At 45.4% G+C, this 25,337-nt stretch overlaps 1 protein-coding gene across 2 annotated transcripts in view; it reads right to left on the bottom strand.

Annotated features, from left to right (window-relative positions):
* The window catches only part of galnt1 (UDP-N-acetyl-alpha-D-galactosamine:polypeptide N-acetylgalactosaminyltransferase 1), a 122,146-nt gene that overhangs the window by 19,071 nt on the left and 77,738 nt on the right, over nucleotides 1–25,337 (bottom strand). For both annotated transcript variants that reach the window (XM_066691383.1, XM_066691382.1), the window contains 3 exons: nucleotides 19,735–19,901; nucleotides 8,433–8,640; nucleotides 3,500–3,670 (listed from right to left, as the gene is read on the bottom strand). In XM_066691383.1, the coding sequence (XP_066547480.1) occupies nucleotides 3,500–3,670; nucleotides 8,433–8,640; nucleotides 19,735–19,901 (546 nt within the window). The remainder of the gene's footprint in view (nucleotides 1–3,499; nucleotides 3,671–8,432; nucleotides 8,641–19,734; nucleotides 19,902–25,337) is intronic.

The raw sequence follows: 25,337 nt of genomic DNA, 5'->3' as shown, positions 1-25,337 counted from the left end.
ATGTAAATGAAACCTAAAAATGAATGAAAATTAGACTTCTGTAAATGTTGCTTTTTTATTTTTCAACAGTAAAATTTAAATGGCTGTAAAGTAAAGAAAAGGCATAAATTGAACCAAAATAACACAGCATGCGCAAATATACACCTTTTAGTAAAAACCGAGTAATAAATATTTTTGATATGGGCATATTTTCTTTTTCATGGCCAGGGTCACTTTATCGTGGAATTGCCCAATAATAATAATAATAGATATTTATTACCTCAATTATTTTAACAAATATAATATCAATCTATGATGCACAATAAAGCTGTAACTTAAATTACTGGCAATTCCAATTGTTTTAATATAAACTGTAGAAAAATATATCAAGGCATCCAATCACATCGATTTCTGCAGGGTTTGTGCAGAGAGGCGTTCTTCAATCTGCTGTGTGTGACGCCAGACACAGCACACAGGACACATCCAGCACAGCAAGCTGTGGGATACCGAACGCAACCTCAGAGTTGGTATGTCCCTGCCCCCCCCCAAGAGTTGGTATGTCCCTGACCCCCCCTCTAAGAGTTGGTATGTCCCTGACCCCCCCCCTTAGTGTATATACATTATTTAGCACAGCAGGACACATCCAGCACAGCTAGCTGTGGGATACGTGAATGGAACCCTTGTTCCCCCGTCTCAGAGTTGGTCTGTCCTTGACCCCCCCCTCTGTCAGAGTTGATCTGTCCTTGTTGCCCCCTGTCTCAGAGTTGGTCTGTCCTTGTTGCCCCCCGTCTCAAGAGTTGGTCTGTCCTTGTTGCCCCCCGTCTCATAGTTGGTCTGTCCTTGTTGCCCCCCGTCTCATAGTTGGTCTGCCCAGAGGAACCCAGAGCAAGACAACCGGACCGCCTGCTGGAGTGGAGGACAGCAGCGACACAAGACTGAGAGCTGGGACAACTGAGGGCACTAGTTAGCAAAATTACGAATGTCTCTAGGGGCCCCTCTAGCTGGCCCTCACCAGCCAGCCATCAGTGCACAGCCGAGAGAGCTAAGTGGAAGCAGAGATATGAAGAACAGTCATGCTGGTAATGTGACTACACTGAAATGCCTCCAGATCAGAATCCAGGGACTTCTGTAATCAATTAGGCGCTGCAAGCCACAGGGGTTGGGGGCGGATCCCTGGCACTTTCAACTCCGAACACCACTAGTGCCCCCCAATATAAACAAAGGGGGTAATTACTACCCTGACCAAACACGAGAGAGGAAACGACAGCATCTCTTATTTGGGGTTTTGGTCATTGTTATTATTTTTCCAGAACTGGCAAGGATGTTTTCTTCTTTGTGGTCTCATAAAAGTGAACTATATGACTCCAGTGTGTCGTGCGATTCCTTGCGCTCTTTACAAAATAGGGACTGACTGTTGTGTTCTCTGTAACGGAGGCATCTCTTTGGCTCTGTAATAGAACGCATTTGTGCTGGCTTTTGTGCTCTTCCAGTCAAGAGCATTTGTAGAAGGCAAGATTCTCGCACGATACTGCTAATCACAATGAATAAAGGAATAATATAATCTATATAATCCGAGTTAAAGCAGCTTGTGATGGCCGTATGTGAGAAGAGGAATCCTGCAGGGGGAAATGTGACATAACTCTGCAGTAGTTTCTGTACCAGTTTGCAGATGTATCGGGTCTCTTAACGGACTCCCTCTCTGACTGTAGTAGAGAGCACAAATCCGTGTCCTCCTCAACTCCTCTCTTCCCCCTGTCTCTCTGGTTAGCTGAAGCTACAATGGACAGATTCCAGCTGTCACCTACTGCTGCAGTCAAACTGGCATCCCCCTCTCTCTCCGTCTCTCTCTGCAGAGCTCAACACCAATGTTACGTATTGTTTTCTTGTTTTTCTTGTTTTACATGGAGCACAACGTAATGAGGAGGCAGATTAGATTGATCCACGGTGGTGCTGTGTGGGTCTCGGTGGGGTACTCACATGGAGAGCAGTCTGTCATCAGCCCCAGAGCAGATCCTAGCTGTGCAGGAAGAGCGAACTGCCAGCTGAGAACAGCCGCGGACGCAGACACACAGAAGCACTCACACACACCCTTAGACACACAAATACAAGCACATATACAAACACACACACACACACACACGCCTGCATACACAGACACACATGCTCACACAGAAGCACACACCGAGCACACGGGCAGCGAGGATGACCTGATTGTGTCTGATCCGTGCTGACAGTGGAGCTGCTACAGTCTTGTCACCACACCATGCATCTCAGATCTCCTGCAGCCGGCAACAGTCCTCGTCCAGAGACACTGTCCTCCCTGCCCCCTGCCCCATGGCTGACCGTGTGGTATATTTCCACCAGCCACTCCCTCTGTCCTCGTATCAGGGTTTCCGAGCCTGAGAATACCTCCCCACTGTCAATTTAACGCAACAGAGAGTCAATAGTGCAGAGCTTGTACTCCCAGAGTCACATAGCTCTGGTTCCACACAGGGAGCAAGAGCATAGCTAACAAAACGACAGTGGAAATGGCTGGATGTCTTAATTTTTCAGGGCCATTTTGTTTAGTCTCTATGGGCACATAATCAGAAAAAAATTTGAATATTTAAACTGTCCACAAGGGTTTGAAGCCATTCATTATAAAAGACTTATTAAGATGACATTTATGAGGGATTTTGTGATTTTGCGCACGCCGATGCAGACACACACGTTCACGTTTGATGGAGAAACACCTTCTGGTGCTCTTAATGAGTGCAGGTGAAAACGGAGAGGGCTTCAGATGAGGAATGTCATTAGATTGTCTCTCTGCCAATCGGAGTTCACTAAATTAATGTGGAGGAAACGCAGGCATCTGGAAACAGTGGCAGGCAATTGCTTTGCACAAGATATAATGAGATAAATATTAATCAGCAGATAGGTTTCTCATTTGTACTGTCCCGGGGATAAACAAAAGAAAAATGAAAATATAGAGCGCAACAATCCAGGGCTTTGTATTTACGGCCGATCTGCAGGGAGCCGCGTTTTACCTCACAAAATCCCAAAACGGAGACTTAATACACACTTGACATAGCCTCTGATAGCGTAATGCTTTTATGCCTCTCAGAGCATATGGCTGTGTTCCAGCACAAAGACTGCAGTGCCGTCTCACTCACAATCAACAGACAAAAACAGATCCCATCCAATTCCGCGCAACACAAGCTGTCTTTCCAGCTTCGAAAACGGTTTTTATATCACACCTGTCACCTTCAGCAAGAACAAATTAGAAGCTGCACCTGTCTAGCACAGAGAAGATACAAAGAGAGGAACAAAGAATAACACATCAGAAAAAAACAAACAAACGATGGCTATAGAGAGTAAAAATCAACCGTTCCTTCATCCTCCTCCCCCAGCTCGCGTTTCCATTGCCTTCCTACTTCCTCCCCCGTGAAAGTGACTTTGCTGTGACTTTGTAAACCAGCTGCTGTGCCGCCACACTCCTCCTCTCCGCCAGCCCCTGAACCCCGGGGGCTGCCGTAGTTACCTGACAGGCAGGGTGCGGTCTCCTTTCCTGCGGTCCATCTCCCTCTGGGGAACTGGGTACCAGCGGAAATTCAGCTTCCAGTTGAAGCCCCCGTAGGTCATATCGGAGCCCGCCATGTACTCGAAGGTGTCGTCGCTGATCACGTCGATGATGGGACACACCACCGTCTTCCTGAAACACAGACACAGGCACAAACATGCCCAGTTACTAATCTGGTTAGAGAACCGTAACCGCATGAGAACCAGGGCAAAGTGTGGGAGAGCCAAGTGACATCATGGGAAAGCACGTTTCTGACAATTTTGCTGCTATTTTAGGGACCTTGGAGGACCCCAAGCTGACGTCAGCAGCTCAGGGTAGTTGCAGGTTTATTGATGCACTTCCGACGCCCCCAGAAAGTCCATCTGTACTGCAGCCAGCGAACTGAGCTCGCCTCATTGCCGTATCAAAACCACATCGCGGTTCCAGGCCTGTCCAATCATGATTAATGCGGGGCGCACTGGGGGGGGGGGGGGCGGCTGCACGGTGGGAGTCGCTGAACCGCAGAAAGCAACAGCGCGCACGGGGGGCAATCAGCCCAGACCTGCACCTGGCCATCTCCCCCCTTCCTGGCGCACTGGGTTCCTGCTGTGTGAAGGACACGACCAGCCTCGCTCTCCTGTGCGGTCCTCCCCTCTCCCACGCCACACAGCTGCTTCCTGCTCTTGCTGGAATTGAAACGAGCCCCTTTCCCTCTGCGGTGCTACACAGAGAATGGGCAAATCAACACAGACAGCATCGCCCCTGAATTAAAAAAGCATGTACATTGACCGGCCATGGTATTCCCGTGGAAGCTATGATCACTGAGTTAATTCGTATAATACCTGTATGTAACAGTTTTTACAGAAGCTGCTGTTATATAAACAATGGGCCAAAAATATCCAATTTGCTCGTTTTCCTGCAGTTGTGGCTGTATTTACTAGTATTCAATTATTTACAAGAGCCTGTACAGGACAAAGAAACTAAACAATTTATTAACTGGGTTATGGAGTACAGCAGAAACCGTATTTAAACACAGTATTCGATATTTTCTCCTGGGTGGTCATTTGCTGCAGAGAAAACTGCAAAAAATGGCTTTAAAAAAAAAACAAAAAAAAACAGTCTGCTGAAAATTTGATACCAATCTAACTGGAATAATGGCTGTGGTCGTTTCCACAAAGACCCTATCAGACAGCGTTGCAGGGGCTGGAGACCAGAGAGGAAAGACCTTAAAGCCCTGAGGCTACCAATACAGATCTCTCCAACAATGGTGGAAACAGCTTTAAATAGTGCAATGAACACGACTCCATTCCACTTCCCTGTGTTTTATAGCATACCGACACTGAAATAAATAGTTTGCGTGTGTGTGTGTGTGTGTGTGTGTGTGTCTCACTGATGGAAGGTGCTCGAATAGGTTTTTCAATTCCGATTCAAGAGTGTCTGCTCCATATTTCCCTGGGGATGTCCCCCGAAAGAACTGCAGCTAAACCGCCGATACACTAAAATGTCCAAATATAATGCGAACGGGAGTTAGACATCCACTGGAAGACAGAATAGTGGGCTTAGCGATTCCAACAGGAGCCGTTATGGGCTGAGGAAATTGTCTTAATTGTTCATTTTAATTAATGTCATAAATCACATTGCTCCCCGCAGGAGAAGCACTGATACAGGGATAATAGGTCTGCAGGACACTGAGCCGAGACAAGCTCCAGAAACCGCAAGAACAGTTCAGAAGAAGCGAAACAGTAAAGCTGGACGTGAACCTTGGTTACGAGGACCTATTTATATACAACATGGTCCTGAAGTTACTACCTCTAACATCCCTCTGAGAGTCTGAGCCAAGACTGTTAAATACGTTACACAATCTCTTCCTACACAGCAGAGTGCATTTTATACAGATATATACACATCTACTGCTGAGCTCTTTGTCAGTTCTCTGGCTGGTTTTGACAGGAAGACAGCACCGACATTCAAAGCTCTCTTTATCTACCAAGACGGTTGGGACAAAGAAGGGAATACAAACCATCCAGTCAGTTCACTTCTTTATCTGTTGGATGGGTGAGGTGAGGTGAGCACCAAGGCCGACACACTTGGATTGTTTCTCCAGTCCTGCCCAGGGCCACAGTCTCTGAACGCCCAACCCCAGACAGTGCTGCCCAATGCCACCACTCATATAATTACATCCTCAGCCTGCGCTCCCTGCCGTTCAGCTTTCACACAACGGGGTCTCGCTGCAGAGCAATTCCATTTCAGCAACATTCATTTCCATTCAGACTACAGGTCATGGGTACCCAGCAAGAAACCGCCATGCAAACTGAAAACCCTGATTGACTCATGTTGATATTATTATTATGATTATTATTACAGTTTAGCCTCATATACATTAATGCATCATATTCTATGAAAGGAATAAACTTAAAAGATGCTTACAGAATTATTTATGGCTTTATTTGTATATATTGCTAATAAACCGTAACTTGCTCTATGCAAAAAGAAAAAATGTAGAAATGTAGAAATACAACACAGATATGCACACAATTGTCAATTTGTATAGTAATATATTATTTTGAACAATAGTTTGTGTTTGTTGTGTTTAGTGGACATGGGAAACCATGTTCTCTTTCTGGACTAAAGCCCTAGTTGAACTACTGTTTAATCATTAATTTCGTTTCTGTGACAAGGTTTGCGTGAATGAAAGGAGACGAGACCAGAAATGTGTGTGCAACGTTGCAGCAGCCCTGGCCTCACAACCACCTGTGAACCACTGCTCTAACTTCATGTACAATTCATGCCCAGCTGCCTCACGCAAGTTCAATCGGTTTTCACTAAATAACCGTATAACGAGAGTCCCACTTATTTTCCAACTCATTCCACACGGGTCCTGCCGAGAACACAACCTGACAGAGCTGTCTGCAGAGCTGGGATCGGCCTCCTGTATTAATAACGCCAGAGGTACTCAGAGTCTACTCGGCCTTAATTAGTTAATGAAAGAATAAAGCCCTTGACCACACTCAGAGCTGGAAGGGGATTACACACTGGGTGAAGTGTCATTAGTATGACTTAGTCTTCTGTTTTAAATTACCCTCCAGATCAAGAGATAAGAGGCACTACATAATGTGTGTTGATCACTCGATAAATTAGCCATTTGCATTTTTATTGGTTTATGTATTTTTAGGAAGCTATAAGACATTGCATAATACATCCATTTAAATAACAGGAACCGTTTCGATCTCAACCTGTTCATGGATATTCCCAAAATGACTTGTTCTGGCATCCCGGTACTGCAGTTCATCGCGCTGCTATAATTGAGGGATTAAAACCTGCTGATCAGAGAGAAATACAAAAGTGCTCTTTAAAGGGCTTATCTTTCACTTCGATCTCCTGCCATTCACGAGCACTGGGAGCCCCCCGAGTTACTGAAAGGAGAGCGCAGGTCTGATATAGAGCATATGGACTGCTGTGAGTGGAGCAATGACTGAGGAGATACCGAACTGCTGGGAATTTACACAGCACCCAAGAGACACGGCTTCTCAGAGTCTGACTGTCCTGGAGAAGTTTCTTTGTTAATTTTGAGAGACACCCCAGCACCGCACAACCAAGTAACAAACCATAACCATAACTTCCCTCGGTAAGCTGACCATCAAGCCACCCGACCAATCAGGTGGTAATCAGGAAATTACTTCAATGAATAAATAAGGCAACCGATCTATTAATAAAAGAAAATAAAAATAATCAATAACAATAAAAATAAACTACTTCTAATTTGACCTCTGAAACAACCAATCAATAACAGCCGCCATTCAGGCTCAGCAAGAAAAACAAACAACAAATAATCGATAGACAGACATAAACAGACAGACAAATCCATCTATAAACCAAGCAGGCGATAAAGCAGCTGAACTACATAGCTCAGTGTAGCCAGCAGCCAGACAAGATGGACTCTCCTTTCATTCTGCAGAGGCACTACAAATAAATTGATTTTATTTCTGGCTCGGTGAAATGCATGCTTCTCAATGTACACACTAAAACCTATTCCTAAGCAGGAGAGAGAGAGAGACACACAGATACAGAGAGGGGAAATTAAATAAATACATACAGATCCTGTTTAGCTACATAGCAGAGCAGCGAGCGCACAGCATGATACGACACAGCACAGTGCACAGAGAGCCTGTCATCTCAAGAGTGGCTGTGTTTTTGTTAGGGTGACTAATAATCTGGAGCTTCGCAAGGTCGTCCTCACAGACCCTCTCCGACACGATAAGCAAACACGGAAACCAGAGAGCACGACCCTGGCGCTCCAGAATAGGAACAGGATACGGCAGCAGGAAGGGGGGCGCTGTGACACAGCGCAGTGTTGACACTACAGAGGTAGTCCCTGGAGCGTCTCCTCTATCCTCGGCCCAGAGGTTGGCCGCGTGCCCCCCACTGCACCGCCGCGCAGCCAGCGTCGCACACAGCCTCTCGCGTCAAGCCCCCCCGCAGCGCTCCGCACAGTTCAGCTGTACAAACGAGGCGCTCTTTAAACCAATAACTAGTTCCTGCCTCCTGGCTTTGAATGTGCTGAGCCTTAATGCGTGACTGAAAAAAACAAGAAAAGCTCAAGAGAATGAATTCAAACTCCTCATGTGGTCGTTTATTACATTAAGAGTGACGAAGGATTAAGGGCTTTTTTTGCAAAGTTGTTCTTGCTTTGTCCCACCCTCCTCCTCTGAGCTGTGCAGCCTAGACTGGGCTATACCTGTTCCTTTTTATATAGCATATATGATGTGGGTGAGCAATGTGGCTTTTTACTGTGCCATACTAGACAGTTATACAATGTGCTGCCTTATGCTACTGTATAATAAATTGTGCCACGCTGCCCTGGGCTGTATTGTCATGTGCAGTGCAGTATGGCACACCGTGGCATCCTGTGCAGTACCTGTCCAGCTTGATGCGCGCGAGCAGGGGCTCCAGCCAGCCCACGGTGCACTCGCAGTGGGCGTCCAAGAAGGTGATGACCTGGCCGGTGGACAGCGAGGCGCCTTTGAGCCGAGCCCGGATCAGGCCAGACCGCTGTTCCATCCTCACCACGCGTACCGGCACCTCCAGCTTCCGCACGTACTGCTCCAGCTGGCGCTTCAGGAACTCTGCAGACAGGCGAGAGAAGAGACATCAGCGAATGGGGCTCTCTGAACTTACCCACACAGCACCGCTGATCCTATACTATTGGATTACACCGCCACCTCTCTGTGAAGTGCACTGAAACAGACACCACTCGAACACAGAGTATCTACCTCAGTCCCACACCAGTTTATTTCCTGAGCCACCTGCACTTGTAGCTCTGTTCACCTTGCTGGAGAGGGCCGTGAACAACAAACAGAACTGACTAACACGTAGGCTCAAGGAGACACGAGGAATTGAGTGGAATAAACTGTCAACAAGTGAAAAAGCAGGCCAGTGTGAAGCTGCACATGCTTTTGTTATAGTTTTCCTGAAACTGACCGACATTTAGGTGGGAATGAAGGCCAGCGAGGGAGGCAAAGACCTACCGATGCCAAGTGAAAGTGCTGGATGTGTGTGACTTGAGCAGTGAGAATCACCTCAAAACAGAACCAAAAAAGGACTTCAGATCTGATGCCCATTTGAAAACTGACCCAACTCCATTGATATCCTGTCTTTGGTTTAGTTTTTCAGTGAAAGAATACAATCCTGTGAAAGTGTACGGATGGAAGATTTATGCTGTGTGTGTGAGTGTGAGTGTGTGCGTGTGCGTGCGAGTGTGTTTGTGTGCGTTCACATTTCTCAGTCTGGGGCTCAGTGGAGCTTGTGTGAAACCTACATCCGAGCTGCAGTCTCCAGAGGTTAGTCTTATCAGAGCTGCGGCCTCTACACCTTTCCAAGAACACGAGACAATCCCTCTCCAATGGCTGCTATTCATTAAGAAAACAAAGGAGCCCGAGTCAGGGGGATTTTGGTTCTTTTCCCTCTTTCATTACTCGACTGTCCAAATGTCAGAGCCAATGCTATTTTCCTCTCCCCCCTCGGTCATCTCAGAAGTGTATTAAACAAGTGGAAGCAGGAGAGGCACTTTGTCAGCCGAGTGCCCTTTTCCGAGGACATCTCCAAACCCACTTCAAAGCAACAGAGAGATTGCATGAGGACTTCAAATGAATACATAAATAACAACATAATTAAACGCATAAATAAATAAAACCAGCAAACAGAAAAACAAGCAGTCAGAGATTGAGTCCTGGGACTGTCAAGGGTGATGAAAAGACTTTAGGTTGACTATCCTTGGTGTAAATTCGACACAACGCCACGTTTCTGTGCCTGAGAAATTTCAGTTTACTAATTTACTGAAGGTTATTCCAATCGCTGTTTCTAACTCAAATGAGTCATTGATTACAAAGGCTAATACAGTATTGTGAGTTAAGCACCTGGATGGTGGAGCACAGCATGCAAAGTGATTTAAGGATTACCACCATGAACCAGCGGCTTTTTCGTCTCTGTGATGCGTCTCATCCCTGATAGTGGAAACAAGCGCTGCACCGCATGAAACCGAAGCTCCCGGAAAACATGCATCACAAACCTAGCAAGACGCTGAACACCTAAATCGATACGCAGGATGAAATCTATCAACCATTTGTGTGAAACCATCCGCGGCTTTCAAAGACGAAAATAAATGGAAAAAAACAAACAAAAAAAAAACCTCACACTTAAACGCTTGTGTCTGAACTTTCAACTCTCTCAAAATTGCACCGGGCCGCAATCCGGCTTATCTCGCGCATTCTAATAGGTTTGCTCTCCTTGATACGAAAGTGTGGATTCCTGCTGGAAAAATCAATGGGATTTAAAGCTCTAAGCCAGATGGTAAAGTTTCAGAGACCAGCTTTCCTTTAGACTGTAAGGGCTGTCTGTCTATGCAGAACCTAGATGCTCACCAGCTTTAAGGCAATCCTTCTCAGCATCTCATCTGTAGGGTGTAATCTCAGACACTTCACCGTTTACCAAAACACCCCCCCCAAGTTTTTATATTTTGAAACAAACAAAAAACAATCAAGAACAAACCCTAAACAGAAAAAACAGTGTTTAATCCGATTCTCTCCAAATAGCTATGCAAAAACCCTTGAATGGCAAAGAAACGAATCACTTTGTTGAAAAATAATCTTTAATCCTATTAGGGGGGTATGTGGATTTATTATATATACACTCACCTAAAGGATTATTAGGAACACCATACTAATACTGTGTTTGACCCCCTTTCGCCTTCAGAACTGCCTTAATTCTACGTGGCATTGATTCAACAAGGTGCTGAAAGCATTCTTTAGAAATGTTGGCCCATATTGATAGGATAGCATCTTGCAGTTGATGGAGATTTGTGGGATGCACATCCAGGGCACGAAGCTCCCGTTCCACCACATCCCAAAGATGCTCTATTGGGTTGAGATCTGGTGACTGTGGGGGCCAGTTTAGTACAGTGAACTCATTGTCATGTTCAAGAAACCAATTTGAACTGATTCGACCTTTGTGACATGGTGCATTATCCTGCTGGAAGTAGCCATCAGAGGATGGGTACATGGTGGTCATAAAGGGATGGACATGGTCAGAAACAATGCTCAGGTAGGCCGTGGCATTTAAACGATGCCCAATTAGCACTAAGGGGCCTAAAGTGTGCCAAGAAAACATCCCCCACACCATTACACCACCACCACCAGCCTGCACAGTGGTAACAAGGCATGATGGATCCATGTTCTCATTCTGTTTACGCCAAATTCTGACTCTACCATCTGAATGTCTCAACAGAAATCGAGACTCATCAGACCAGGCAACATTTTTCCAGTCTTCAACTGTCCAATTTTGGTGAGCTTGTGCAAATTGTAGCCTCTTTTTCCTATTTGTAGTGGAGATGAGTGGTACCCGGTGGGGTCTTCTGCTGTTGTAGCCCATCCGCCTCAAGGTTGTACGTGTTGTGGCTTCACAAATGCTTTGCTGCATACCTCGGTTGTAACGAGTGCTTATTTCAGTCAAAGTTGCTCTTCTATCAGCTTGAATCAGTCGGCCCATTCTCCTCTGACCTCTAGCATCAACAAGGCATTTTCGCCCACAGGACTGCCGCATACTGGATGTTTTTCCCTTTTCACACCATTCTTTGTAAACCCTAGAAATGGTTGTGCGTGAAAATCCCAGTAACTGAGCAGACTGTGAAATACTCAGACCGGCCCGTCTGGCACCAACAACCATGCCACGCTCAAAGTTGCTTAAATCACCTTTCTTTCCCATTCAGACATTCAGTTTGGAGTTCAGGAGATTGTCTTGACCAGGACCACACCCCTAAATGCATTGAAGCAACTGCCATGTGATTGGTTGGTTAGATAATTGCATTAATGAGAAACTGAACAGGTGTTCCTAATAATCCTTTAGGTGAGTGTATATATATATATATATATATATATATATATATATAAATTTCGTTTTAAAAATGTATATAATAATATATTTCCATTACAGAGCAACTAAGCAGACTGCCCTGAATAGATCTGGACAGGGGGAGCAAACATAAGTTTATAACTCAGCCATGCAGTTTCTCTGTGCTGTACATGCCTCGTCAGGTGGTTTACGATGTTGGGTCAGCAGAGCTCTGAGCCCCTACAGGAGACATGGACGAGTGAGCAAAACTCTGAGACGTTTCTTTGCACTGTGAAACACAGGGTTTTATAGCGTTGATAGTTATAAGCACTGATCATTTCCTACAGACACTTTGAGAAATGTTTTGCATGAATTCTCTCCATTTCCTGTGCAGTTTCTTTCCTATAAGGAGACGCTTAGCCGTTTTCATGTTCCAATTATTTTCATTGGTTTAACTTATTGTTCAATGGTCTTACATGTCCAGTAATAAGTTTCCTTCATTTGATTTGGGGTCTTTACTGTATTGTACTTTCTTTTATAAGTTCTCTCATTTCTTGAGATCGTTTTTCAGTTATGAAAATTTCCCCTAATTCTGCTCATGCCTATTCATTTTAGTTTACAAAATAAATAATAATACTTAAATAATGCTTCTTTAGTTAGATTTGTTTTTTTTATTATTTCTTTGCACTCAATGTTCTCATAATAGCAACTCTATCTGTCCTTTACTGATCAGCTCAATTCAGCCCACTGTTCCTTCAGACTGTTTTCATTTCCAGGAATTCAATACATTTACCCTTTCCAACATCATCCTGGAAAAAACACAATAGCCTTGTTGTTCGAAGCTTTCTCTGCCTGTCTCTCCCTCCCTCTCTCTCTTTATATCTCACATGCATACTCTCTCTGTTTCCCACCTAAAGCTTTGTTCGGAGACATCCTCTGAAACCTTTGATAATAACCTTGTTAAAGCTTGGTTCTAAGCAAGCGATGTAACGGCACAATTCCCACTGAATGCGTCAATTAAAGGAGGAGAGTGTCACCTTTCAAGACTTCGCTCATTAAGAAGAAACCCTTCCATGTCTATACAAGGTTAAAATCCAAGGAGTCATTCTAATTAACAGCATTAATCATGAATCCTGCTAGGTGAGGTTGCAGGCATTGCCGTTTACAGTTCAGGGGCCTCATCTTGAGGGCTGTGTGCTTGTAGGCAGAGACAGACAGACGTTTGGTGCTTTTTGGGAATTTCCTCTGTCTTCTCCATTTCTAACTTGTTTCCAATAGGGACTAGTGAGGGTACAAATGCAATCTCTGCCAGACTGAGTGACTTTATCAGCCCTACCCTCCAAAGCAGGCAGCCCTACCCCTCAAACCTGCCTCCCGCCTCTCATCTCAGCAGACTGTGACACATCTGAGGATGAAAAACTGCATCACGGCCTTACAGACAGAAGGAGTGAAAAAGAAAAGAAAACACTCACAGAACATCAAATCAGAGCCTAACTGTCAGCGACTAAGGGCAGGAGGAACTCTGTTCCGTTTCGGAAAAAAACAAACAACTTGACAGGCAAATATATTTGAATCGTCCCAGCAGATTATAAACATCCCTGACAGCCTTTTGGTCTGCCGAAATTATAGATAACAAATGGTACAAACTGGCTTCAGGGCATTTGTTCAACTGCAGAAATGTGTTGTGTGCCGAGCCTAGAGTGAAATCACAAACAAGGAATTGGGGATGCAAAGTGATTCAGATCAAATGTGCGTTTTATTTCAGATGGTGTATTGGACCCTCAAAATGCACATCTTCTGGATATCTCATCGCTCTCAGATGGAAGATGACAGTCCCACACAGTGACATGGACCCTCTGTAGAGTTAATCAGTTGTCAGTCACATGTCAGGAGTCTCAATCCATTACTGACTCATATGTAACCGTGGCAAAGCCCTGACACGGAGCTCCTATAATCAGACGCAACTGCAGGTGAGATAAACAGTCATAGCGCTGCCGAAAGCTATGTCCTGGGGATTACATCCCTGCGTTACAGCCAAGACAGGAACACTTGATGAACTACCGGCAAAGACATTGAAAAGCCATCAGTCTCTGCACTGAGATGCAAAATCACTGGCTGACACTATTCGGTCTGGAATTGAAATTACATCCTTCTGGCTGCTGCTAAACAACACTGCACCGTTTCCAGTAGATTACTCTGTAAGGATCTGCATAAGTGTATGGACACAGGCTGTGCGTTTCATATGACTTTCTCAGCTGTATCCATATTGTAAGTAAGGGCTTCCCAAACTATTGGCCCTCACAATCCACTAGAGGCCTGGTCTTTGTTAGAGCTGGGTGCTTCTCAGTGTCACAGAGCTAATTACTAATCAATTAAACAATTCAAGACTTAATTGAGTCAAAATAACAAACAAAAAAACAACAATACAAAATAAATGGATTGGAAGGTGCAGTAGTTTTTAAGCCCCAATATTGCCCAGTATATATTACCCAATATTACTTAGAGAAGGTGAATGTATGTCCCCGTTTAACTGACTAGTAAGGGGTCTGACGTGTTGACTGTGTCCGGTTAACATGCATGTTTACAGAGATTAGCGTTGGTCGTGTGGTATTAATGATGTAATTAACTCACACATGCACGTGAAAAGAGCAGCCCAGGACGCTGGATACAAAATAATGGGAAGAAAAAAGCAGGGACTCGACTGTTAAATGGACTGTTTTGGGACAACGGCAACAGCAACAGCAACAACAAAGCTTCAGGGTGATTCAAATTCCATTTCTTGATTGGACCTGTGGCCGTTCATTAAATTTAGACAGATTACACTGTCTCTTTAAAGGCTGTGTCACCACACAGAGACAGAGACTCTTAAAGTGTCTCTCTCTCCAGCCCCACACCCCCTCGTGCTTGTCATGCACAGATAAGAGGGGCACACTGTCCAGCAGTCCTATTTCACATGGTAATACAGACCCACTCGAGCACTGAGGGCCCTTCCAGCCTCCCTTGTCACTTTGATCCCTGAGTACGGGGAGGCGCCTGGGAGCCAATTCTGACGAGAGCTCAGGAGGGCTAAATTGGGGTTGTGACGGTGGCTCTGATGAGAGTGAGGGCACCAATAACCCCCATCACCACCACTATCCCATAACGTCCTGTTCGATTTCACTGTTCTGGCTGAACTCATACAGATTCATGCTATAGAAAGTTCAATCATCAGACACACGCCTGTCAGTCTGCCAAGAGGATGTTCTTATTGATATTGCTGTTATTGTTTAGTCATTTTGTGGACGCCTTTTTCCAAATTGACCTAGATGCTGGGGGGTGAACTAGATATTCTGTTGCTGAGTCAATACAAACATGACCTTGGTTTTAAATCTCTCCACTGCTTCTTCTTGTTAAAGAGTATAAACTCAAGTGCCAGTGTACACAAATGCAACCCAGGCGTTGAGAACTCAGGCCACAGCTCCATCTAGTCTATGAACTCCACTGTAAATAAAGGGGGTTAACGTGAAGCCTTCTGGGAGCGGGTCTGTCTCACTGCCTTGAGAGTGAAGACACCAACTAAACACAAATGTGGTTCACTACACCAGCCTCATGAGACCGTCTTTCAGACACTGGCCCATTGAAGGTGTTAGAAGAAGATATTAGCGGGAGGCAGGCAGGTGTCGCACGTCTGGAAAAAGACGACGGCAGCAAAGACCAGGGAACGCATCCAGGCCGAACCCTGTGATCCCATCTTTATTATGCCCAGTTTCTGATTCCTTCTCGCTTTGCCTCTTTGTCTCTTATCGTGGCCAGACTAATCCAGCTGGAGCCAGATCTCTCCCAGGGCTGCGCATTTCTCATTAACCTCCACTCTCCTCCTGTCACCGGCTCCCCGCGCCCGGCTCCCAGCAGCGGGGTGACAGGCAGCGCTGTCGGTCTGGGGGCACGTCAACTCTGGGGGAGATTTCTAATAGGCAGCTCCCTGCAAGGACACGGCAGGCACACACACAACATGAAGTCTCCTAGGGAGTGGGTAAAACTAAATGTAATTTAATAATAATAATAAATGTCAATATTGTTTCTTGGCGTTTAGAAATAGGAGGAGGGAACACACATGGATACACACCGATTCACAGAAATGCGCAGAAGCATACCAACACACACACTTACACACATCTGCCCCGTGCGTGCGTGCGTGCGTGTGTGTGGTGAGGAGGAGGGCATCGCTGTGGTGAGCCCTGGCGTGCCTGGCAGTGTGTGCTGAGCTGGGCTCACCTGATGGATGACTCTCCGGCAGCGGGGAGTCGATGGAGACGCAAGGTGTCATTTGCAAGGACATCTTCCAGACCAGGACGCTCAAATTAATTAGCTGGCATTCACACATCACTCTCAGCAGCCTGTCTCACAGCACAATGCCCGCCGCTCGCACACTCACAACACTGCCAACATCCCCTCCTCTGCTTTAGATTGGTGTGCGAGTATTTTGTGTGTGTGTGCATTGGATTTAAGGGTGTTTAAGGATGAGTATTTTCTTTTGTTTTGCAAATAAATTCGTTTTTTGAAATTGACATCAAGGATTAGGATTAAGGATGCATCAATGATTTGTGAATATCAGATTGCTGATAATTTCACTTCAGTCTCTGCCCTGATAAACGAATTTAGTGAGGGTGATGTGAGAAATTAGGAACATCCTCGGGTAGTGGCTATGCAGAGGGTTCAGACCAAAAAGTTAAGTGACAACAAATGTCTGTTATTATAAGAAAAGAGCTCTACATTAGAAGAGATTTTAAACTGTGTATAAATACTTAAATGAGTCTGCAGCTCAATTATTCCTCATCATGCATTAATGCTGATTTACGGCTGATATGATTATATGCTCCACTGATTTAATTGAAACAGAGTCTTGGACGTCACAGGCGATCATATTGTCTTCTCTCATTATACCTCACAAAGAATAACCAGTTGGGCTGTAACATTTATTGCACTACATTAATGTAATGGGACCTGCATTCTATAACTTTACATTATCATTTCATATCTGTCAGTCAGCATTCCCTGCTCTGGCAGAGAGAGCCGCTGAGTCTCATCTTCGGTCCTCCAGTCCAATCAGGTAGCAGACGGGGCCCTCGGGGGAACGGGAGGACTGGCACAGCATCAGAGTGCACCGTTAAAAAAAATTTAATCACTGGCGACCCATTCGACACAGAAGGCAAGCAGGCTGGGTTGTTTCTTTTTTTTTGGCTGCTTTGCTAATGAGGTGCAGGGAGGTTAATGTTTCACGGGTTTCCAATATTTACCTTCCAAAAGCAAAGAAGTGCTTCCAGATAAGAGGGGAGCGATATGAAGCACAATCTGTGCCAACCCACTGCGCGACATGCCCTTGGTTTCTCCCCAGCGTTGCCCTGCTGGAGGAGCTCGGACACGGCGGCACAGCGGGGCTCTGTTCATTTACAAGCCGCCTGGGACTGTGATGCCAGGGCCTCGTCTGTAATCTCAAATGAGCCGGTCACAAGACCAGAGAAAAACAAAGCAGGGGCTACAGATCTTTAACCGTTTCAGACTGCAGACATTCCCACAGCTCGGCCACCAGGAGAAAAGGTTGCTTTCCCCTAACACACATTTATTCATTAGCTCTCTACCTCCTAAACAATTGTGAGTGTTCACGTCCAAAAGGCTTACTGGGAAGGTTCTCTCCCAAAGCAAAACAAAAGGTCATAAAAGGTTTTCAGCACTGCAAACACAGATTTTTGCCTTCAGTTTCCAACCCTTTTGTAGGATTAACATGCCCTGAATTTGCTTTATCCAGTTGTTGATGGAGGACAGATGTTTTATCTGTCCTCCATCAACAACTGCATAAAGCAAACTCAGGGCATATTCATAAAGGGCCATGTTGGATATATAAGAGTATGCAGATGTTACTTACAGTGGGTTTACTGTGGTTTTGCATTGGTTTTCTAGTGTAGTACTTTACAGTGAAGGCATGTGGAATCCATAGTAAACTACTCTAATAGTACTGTTGTAGTACTAGTGGTTTTCTGTGGCTCTTTTGCTTATTGTTCGGACTGCCGACTACAACACATGATCACCCCAGCGAGGTGATTAATCGCATCTTGAGGAAGTCCAGTGGGAGAGAGCCCTGTGCAGCAGTCTGTCCGCCTGTGTCCAGCTGCCTGTGCCTGTTGGGGTGTGTGTGCTTGTCTAGGGCTGCATGTCTGCCCGTGTGTGTGTGTGTGTGCCTGTCTGTCTGTCTCTGTACAGCTAGGTTGGCTACTCTGCCAAGAACCAGGATTTAACAATCACTGGCAAGAGCTCCACAGGGTTTCATAAACATAGACACAGACATAGACACACACACACACACACACACACAGCTGGTCTCAGGGAAGACTTGCCCATCAAGCCCAGATCAATCTTCATTTAAACAGGGATGAAACAATATCTAGTGTATCTTAGAGGTCTTAAAGCTAATAGACTGAATACTGAATTGGACCATCAAATATACACTGTCCACTGCATCTTAGTAAACACCACGTAGACACTTTAATCAACAGAAAAGCCCTGAGCCAAAATTATATTTTTGTTGTTGTTTTTTTGGTTTTAAACAAAAACGTTTCACAAAAGATTTGTAGAAACTATACTGAGTAAAAAGTCAGAACTGATTTAAACAATTACGCGTGTGTGCGCATGAGTGCGGATAAAAGCCAAATGGAGTCTTTCAACCACACTGACAGTGTCCCGAGTCTCTGGGGACAAGACAGGACCCCTGTCAGGCACAGTCAGGATAATTACAAGGTGTAATCCTTGAAAAGGGCATATTAAGCCACTTAATCTTGCAGCTGCAGAGTTTAACACTGCTCTGTGTGCTGCGTGACAGGGCTGGCCAGGAGCCCCTTACTTTCACACATCGCTGCAGTGAGGAACAGTTCAAAGTGAAGGCAGGGTGATTTCACTCACTGGGTCATGTCATCTGATTGTTTTCAAAGCTATATTTAAGGCAAGAATAAAGGCTCCCAGAGAGAGTCGAGTTCCTGTTCAGTGGTCCTCATACTGCAGCAAAAACATATTTTTAAGCCACACCGTAGACCCGGGAAAGCTTTTGGACGTTACAAGCTAACAGGTAGGTTTCTCGCCAAGGCACCAGTCCACAGACATTTGCATCGTTTTATTTATTTTGCTTCAATGAATTTCTAAGCTCAATTACAATAAAAATGTTCAGCTTCCCAGGCAGTGTTGTGCCTCCCATATTCAGAGCTCTAGCTTAGGGGCCGAAAAACAAAGTAGGCTCAACTCAACCACTATTTTCATGGCCTTCAAAGTCTGACACCAGCAGAAAGAAAACCAGCAAGGATCACTTCCTTTCTTTGATCATTGTGACCCAGCACTGCTCAGTTTACACATCTGTATGAGAGGATACTGTTAAGTACCTCCGTACTGAGAAGCAAAGCAGAGCACGGGCTGAACAGCAGAACTGAAGGGTGTGCAAATGGAAGAGACCCTTGACTCAAGGCATCCTGTCTTCCCTCGCTTGCTGTTCACACTGGGCTGTGGAAAGTGTATTTAAGCCCGGCTCCCTTATTTGTACCACTGTAAGGACACATGGCTGCAGTCGTGAGAGCGGTACAGAGCAATACAGAGTGCGGCTCGACAGCTGGGCTTGCAGCAACACGTCTGTTCATTTCTTCATGCACACATGGCGTGTCTCTACTGAGAGAAACGTCTGGACAGCAGACACCCCTCAGTGCAACTCTGCAAGCCCTTGCTCGCCCCTGCAGCAGCTGCCCCTCGCAGCGGCCAAGTATGTGGGGCAGTGTGGCGCGGAGTGTGGGCAGAGGGGAGGCCGGCAGGTGGTCACTCACCCCTCTCGCTGGCATCGTCCACCAGCACCACCTCCTCCAGCAGGTGCCGGGGCGAGCGGTTGATGACACTGCGGACGGTGCGCAGCAGGGTGCTCCACGCCTCGTTGTGGAACACGATCACCACGCTGGTGCGGGGCAGGTCGTCAGGGTACAGCTTGTTCTTACACCTGCGCAGAGAGAGAGAGAGAGAGAGAGGATGGCTTGGTTAGTTAAATGCCAAAAACTAGGTTCCACCAAACTGACCACAAAGTCCAATACAAAGAATGTGCGAGATACCCCATGGGTACACATCTGTCTGTTACGCTACACAGAAGAGAAAAGAAACGCTCTTTTGTTAATACTGCTGATAGACTGAGCCACACTAAAATACTGAGGTGACTGTTGAGCAGGAAGTTGTTGTGTCTGTGAGAGGTTCTTTGAGGACACAACCCAGGGATGTCAGCCGACTGCAAGACGTGGTGGTGAAGAGACCCATAATATCCCATAGTGCACTTGGTTTTGCTACAGCATGCTTCTCTGTGAGAGCTTGTGTAGAGACAGAGAGCCCCGGTCCCCCCACAGCTCTCCCTGCCTCTGTCTGACGATATTACATAATGACTGGCAAGCGTGTGGGCCCCCCGAGACCTTTCGCAGGCGCTGTGACGGGAGACCCAATGAGAGAGCGCTGCACAGGAAGCCTAGTGTTTGTTATATCTGGAACGAGGCAGCTCAGAGAAATAGGACACACGCTAATATTTCCTGTGCTCTTCCTGTTTGCCATGTCGGAGGCTGCCGGAGCAGGACACGGAGACACGGCATCTGAGGATTTTTTTTCCCCCGCTTTCAAGTTATTGACAAACAACGGACTGCTTCTCTCAGCACTCTCACTAATTGTTATAATTGTTTTTTAAACACTGGAACAAGGCAGCTCGTGGGGTTCTCTGTTCTGTGTTTCTTAGCCCATTTTATTCATTACAATATGACTTAGTCTCATTTAAGGCACTTTTTAGTTTCCCCACTTGTTTGCAACCTACTACCAGAAACGTTTTTGCAATTATGAGTGCAGAGTGAGGAGAGAGGTGTGGGTTTCAGTCCGAGGAAGAGACAGATGCAGAACCAGATGCAGTAACTTTAGTGTCTCGCAACCCAAACCCAACAATTAGCAATCTTAGAAGCACTGTTCTTAAAATGCCAAAAATATTGCATAAAAATGAATGCATACAATATTTATCTGGGTCGGCTCACAATAGGAAAAAGTAAAAGTGTAGGCAAATGTATAATTCTGTTCAATTCATGTTCCATAGTTTTATAAGTAATAGAGACAGGAAAAAAAAGCAAAAACACTACAGAAACAAAAATGTTTTAGGCAGACGGCTATAGTCATGAAAAATAAAAAAGTTTATAAACTTCATAGGGAGCTGTTTGAGCAAGAACTGCTCTTGAATAAACAAGCAATTTTCTGCTTGTTGTTGAAGATAGCTATTGAATAATGTTTTACTTTCCTGGCAGCACTGGTGGCTGATATAAAACCACCAAAACTCTCCTCAGAGCAGATAGAGAGCAGTGCAAACACTTGACGCCTCCTCAATCTAAGACAGACAAATCTTTATCAAGTAGATTTCCTTCTCTTCATGGTCTGCACATGATGCTTCTGTCAGGCCTGAGGAAGTTCTCCTCTTTGTCAGCCTAGAGGCTCCTAGATATAGTAAGTAGTAGCCTGTACATGGTTACTGGGACACTGGTAACTGTGAACCACTTAGACGCCTCGGAAGCGGTCTGGTAAAGCCATAGAAGGAGCTGTGATGTTCCTCTGAATCGTCTTTCTGTCTGCTGTCTTGTTTTCTCCCTGTAAACTCATTAACCTGGCGTCACTTACAGCTAAAACCACATTTTAATCTGCTGCTTTAGAAACACAATTGCACTGAGCATTCGCGGCCCTGCTGCACCTAGCTGCTGTGCATGGTAATGAGCCGTTTTCCAACACAGGAGAACTTCATTAAAAATCAGACCTCGAGACGTAACAATAGTAACACTTCATCACTATCTGGCGCTCATGTGTCTCGAACAGAGCGGCAGAAAGACAGGCTTCTGCTGGGACTGGGCCATAATAACATCGTGGAGGATTTGCTCAAAGCTGCACAGCCAACTTTTGTGTCATTGTTGTTGTTGTTGCTTCCTTAAACTGTCGCTTGCACATGCTGTACTTACTTAGTTTAAAATAAAAATATACAAGCCAAAAGGGAAAGTAAGTTCTCAGAAACAGCTTGGAGCAAATGATTGCAAAAGCACAAGAGCAACTTGACCAGAGCGCGGTCTACCAGTGTTTTTCCTCACCCTACTCTGCAGTTTACTCGATACAAAATGCAGGACTGCCAATGGCTCAAGCACAGTCTATGTAGCGAGGGGTTAACAGACCATTCTTCAGGCTGCCACCTGCATGAGCCTTTCGGAGTTGCAACGCAGGGTTTGTATTTGGGTTCTGCTGGAATGGGAATGGACCTTGAGAGAGAACATAACCGAGTGTGAGAAAAGACTCCCACACAACACCTGCTTGCGAGGCTCCAGGCCTCCTGAACAGACCTGATTCGCTCTGTGCGAGTGCCCCCGATCTCTGGCCATATGGTCTGCAATTCCTCAAAGCGCAGGGCAGCAGAGGAGATCGGAGGAGAGACGTCCTGTGGAGTCAGCACTCTCTGAGGGATGGCGAGATGCACGCATTAACCTGTTCATAGCCCAGCGTTATCCAGGCACCTGTACGGCACTCCCAAAGAAACAACCTCACTTCCCTGTTTGAGCCACATTGTTGTCCTTCTGCCGTTTGCTTTTATGCTCCATTTATTGTTCTCTGGTCTTACTTTTTGTATCCATACAGCTGACACTTGTGTAATGTAAATCTGGTATTGCATTTCAACCATGTTGTATTATGATCCTTGTAAGCCACCTTGGATACAGGCATCGGCCAAATCAATAAAAGAAATGCAGGAAAAAACAGAATGAAAACATTACCTTACAGTCATCCTGTGGTTACAATCCGTTCTTAGTTACTAGTGTGCCATTTATTTCCTTGTAAACAAATATTATTTTAAAAGCATTCTACATATTTTACTATAGAGGTCATGAACAGGGGCGAGCTGACGTGCAGCAGAATCATCTGGGTGAAGATGAAAGTGCCTGGACCTCCTCTCCCACAGTGGACCCCCAGCAGGCTGGGGCCAGAATGAAAGCTGCTGCCCTTGCAATGTCAGCTAGCAGTGACCTCTATGGAAACGAAAAACAGACCATTCCACTTGTCACAGGGTTTGTTTGCCGTGTGTAGATGTTAGTTTTACAGCACACAAAAAAGACTGAGAGTAACAGGGTCTTTTTTAGTTTTTTCCATTAATGAAAATTGCAGCCCAACATATTTAATTGCATGAACTGAACTGCAAACAAACCTCATAGTCCGTCCCCCACCCCGCTCACCTCCCCTCAATAATGGACTTGTCTGTTTTCCCAAGGGCTGAATGTTGAGCTTTCTGTGTTTTTTTGCCAGCTTACCTTAGGGGAGCTGAAGCTGAGCACTGTTCCAATGACAGCCCCTGCCGACTCCACCACACTCGCTGAATGAGCGCCAGAAAGCATGCTAGGAAATGGGCTTATGACACTAGTTTCCACAACAGGGATTTCGTGAGTGAAGTGCACCCCCCCCCATCCTCCCCCAAAAAACAATAATAAAAAACAGCTAAAACCACAATAAGACAGTCCTCTGACAGCAGTGATTAAGACAATGAAAGTCCTCTCACACACTAGGCTGCTTCCTTTTGCTTTCCTGTTTGTTGGCGCTTGTCTGCAGGGCAAAAACATGTCTCAACTATGTAGGACTGACCTGCTGTATCTCTCTCTCCGTCTCTATCTCTCTCATTCTTTTTGTGAGGGATTCCAGAATAATGTATAAAGAATAAGGGTCTACCATTGCTGAGGTCAGGTCTGAGATGGTCTCTGCCAACTGCTAAAAGCCTCATCCCCATTCCTGCCCTCCTCAGCCTATTAACAAGGGATGCACACCTTCTCAGATGACACCGGTGGTTAGATTCGAGTAATTGGATACAGGGACAACAGGAATGCCCTTTTGCGAACAAACCTCTGATTATATCGGCCTTGTGCTTTTGTTACTTCTGAAGTGGGAAGGGTTTGGGAATGAGTCTTAATGAGTCAAGCATTGGAAAGATCCATAAAGCAGATTTATGAGCTGGAATACATAAACATCCCGGCCCTCATCTGAACACACCACCAAGAGAGACCTTGGGGTCTAGCCTCCAGGATGGAGAGAAAGAAAGAAAATCCAATTAGGGACTAATTGAAAACCAAATGGAAATATCTAATTACGTACATAGACATGCTTAATCTTCAATGCAACCCTGATAGCCAGCCCTTGTCACTTTCAATGTTTTGCCATTCAGTATTTGTCATTGTTCAGATATATTAGTATGAAGCCCACATCTGCTGCCCGAGTTTCAGCTGATAAGGGAAAGGACTGTTCCTTTCACCTTGATTAATTAAAAAGGAAAACACACACACATGAACACACACTCCCACAAAAAACAAACTCAAAATCAAAAGAGGACTTGTTTACACGTGCTGCTGATAAGCCTGTTTGCACTAATTCCTCACAGACTCCAGAGGCCAATGTTTCATTAGCACTTGAGGATTAAGTCCTTGGTCGCCCGTGGGATTGGGCTCGAAGTCCAAGCCAACGACCTACTGTGGCGCTCAATATTAATAACCTCCCTACTTCACACCTCTTAGGCCAGACCGTGGCACTAGATTACTGCAGTCGGCGATCCTTGCAGTGCCAATTACGTGTCCTGAGTGCCACATGGCCTGGGTGGGCACTGTCTGCAGGGTACAGCAATCTAGTGCAGGTCAGTGTTGCCCATGATGTCATGCTTGTTCTCTAGCACAATGTTTACCAAACTAATTCCGATTCTAAGGCACCCTTATTTAAATGATATTGTTACACATCAAACCAACCCACACTGGCCTCCAGGAAACCATTCAAGCAAAATCTACTTTCCTTGAGAAACCTGAGCTTACCTTGACATGCAGAGTTGCTTAAATCCTGGCAGGAACTTGTTTGGTTTAAATAAATGAGACGTTTTCTACAACACACTGTCCAAAATCCCATGGCACACCTGATCATACTACAGCTAGAGAAACAGTGCTCTCTCAGGCCCTAAAGACCCAAACCCAAAACCGACAAAACAGCAAAACAATCACATTGCAAACTGTACCTCCAGGAAAGCTGCAGAGTGTGATGCCATGGAAACATCTATCTTTCTGACCACAAAAGCCCTTTAGCTAGCCTGCCCAGAGGAAGGATGATCCATTTCAGACAGCAATTCCAAGATGTTTCATTACTTTCCCACCTCAAATGACCTGCCAGGGGATTTTGGTTCCTCTTTGTCAGTGAACAGGCGCAGGTGGGCTAGTGCTTGTGCTCAATCTGGGCCCTCTTACCGTCTTTTGAGATACACTGGGGGCAAAGCGCAGCTATACGGAGATCTGAGGCTTCTCTGTGCCAGGCTGATGAGATTTGGGTTTGTTTCAGACAGAATTATAAATACAGAAAAAAACAGATTGGTAAT

The sequence above is a fragment of the Amia ocellicauda genome, chromosome 18, assembly GCF_036373705.1.
Source record: "Amia ocellicauda isolate fAmiCal2 chromosome 18, fAmiCal2.hap1, whole genome shotgun sequence".
NCBI classification, from domain to species: domain Eukaryota; kingdom Metazoa; phylum Chordata; class Actinopteri; order Amiiformes; family Amiidae; genus Amia; species Amia ocellicauda.
The sequence above is the reverse complement of the archived record's forward strand: the minus strand, read 5'-3'. Positions and strand labels throughout refer to the sequence as shown.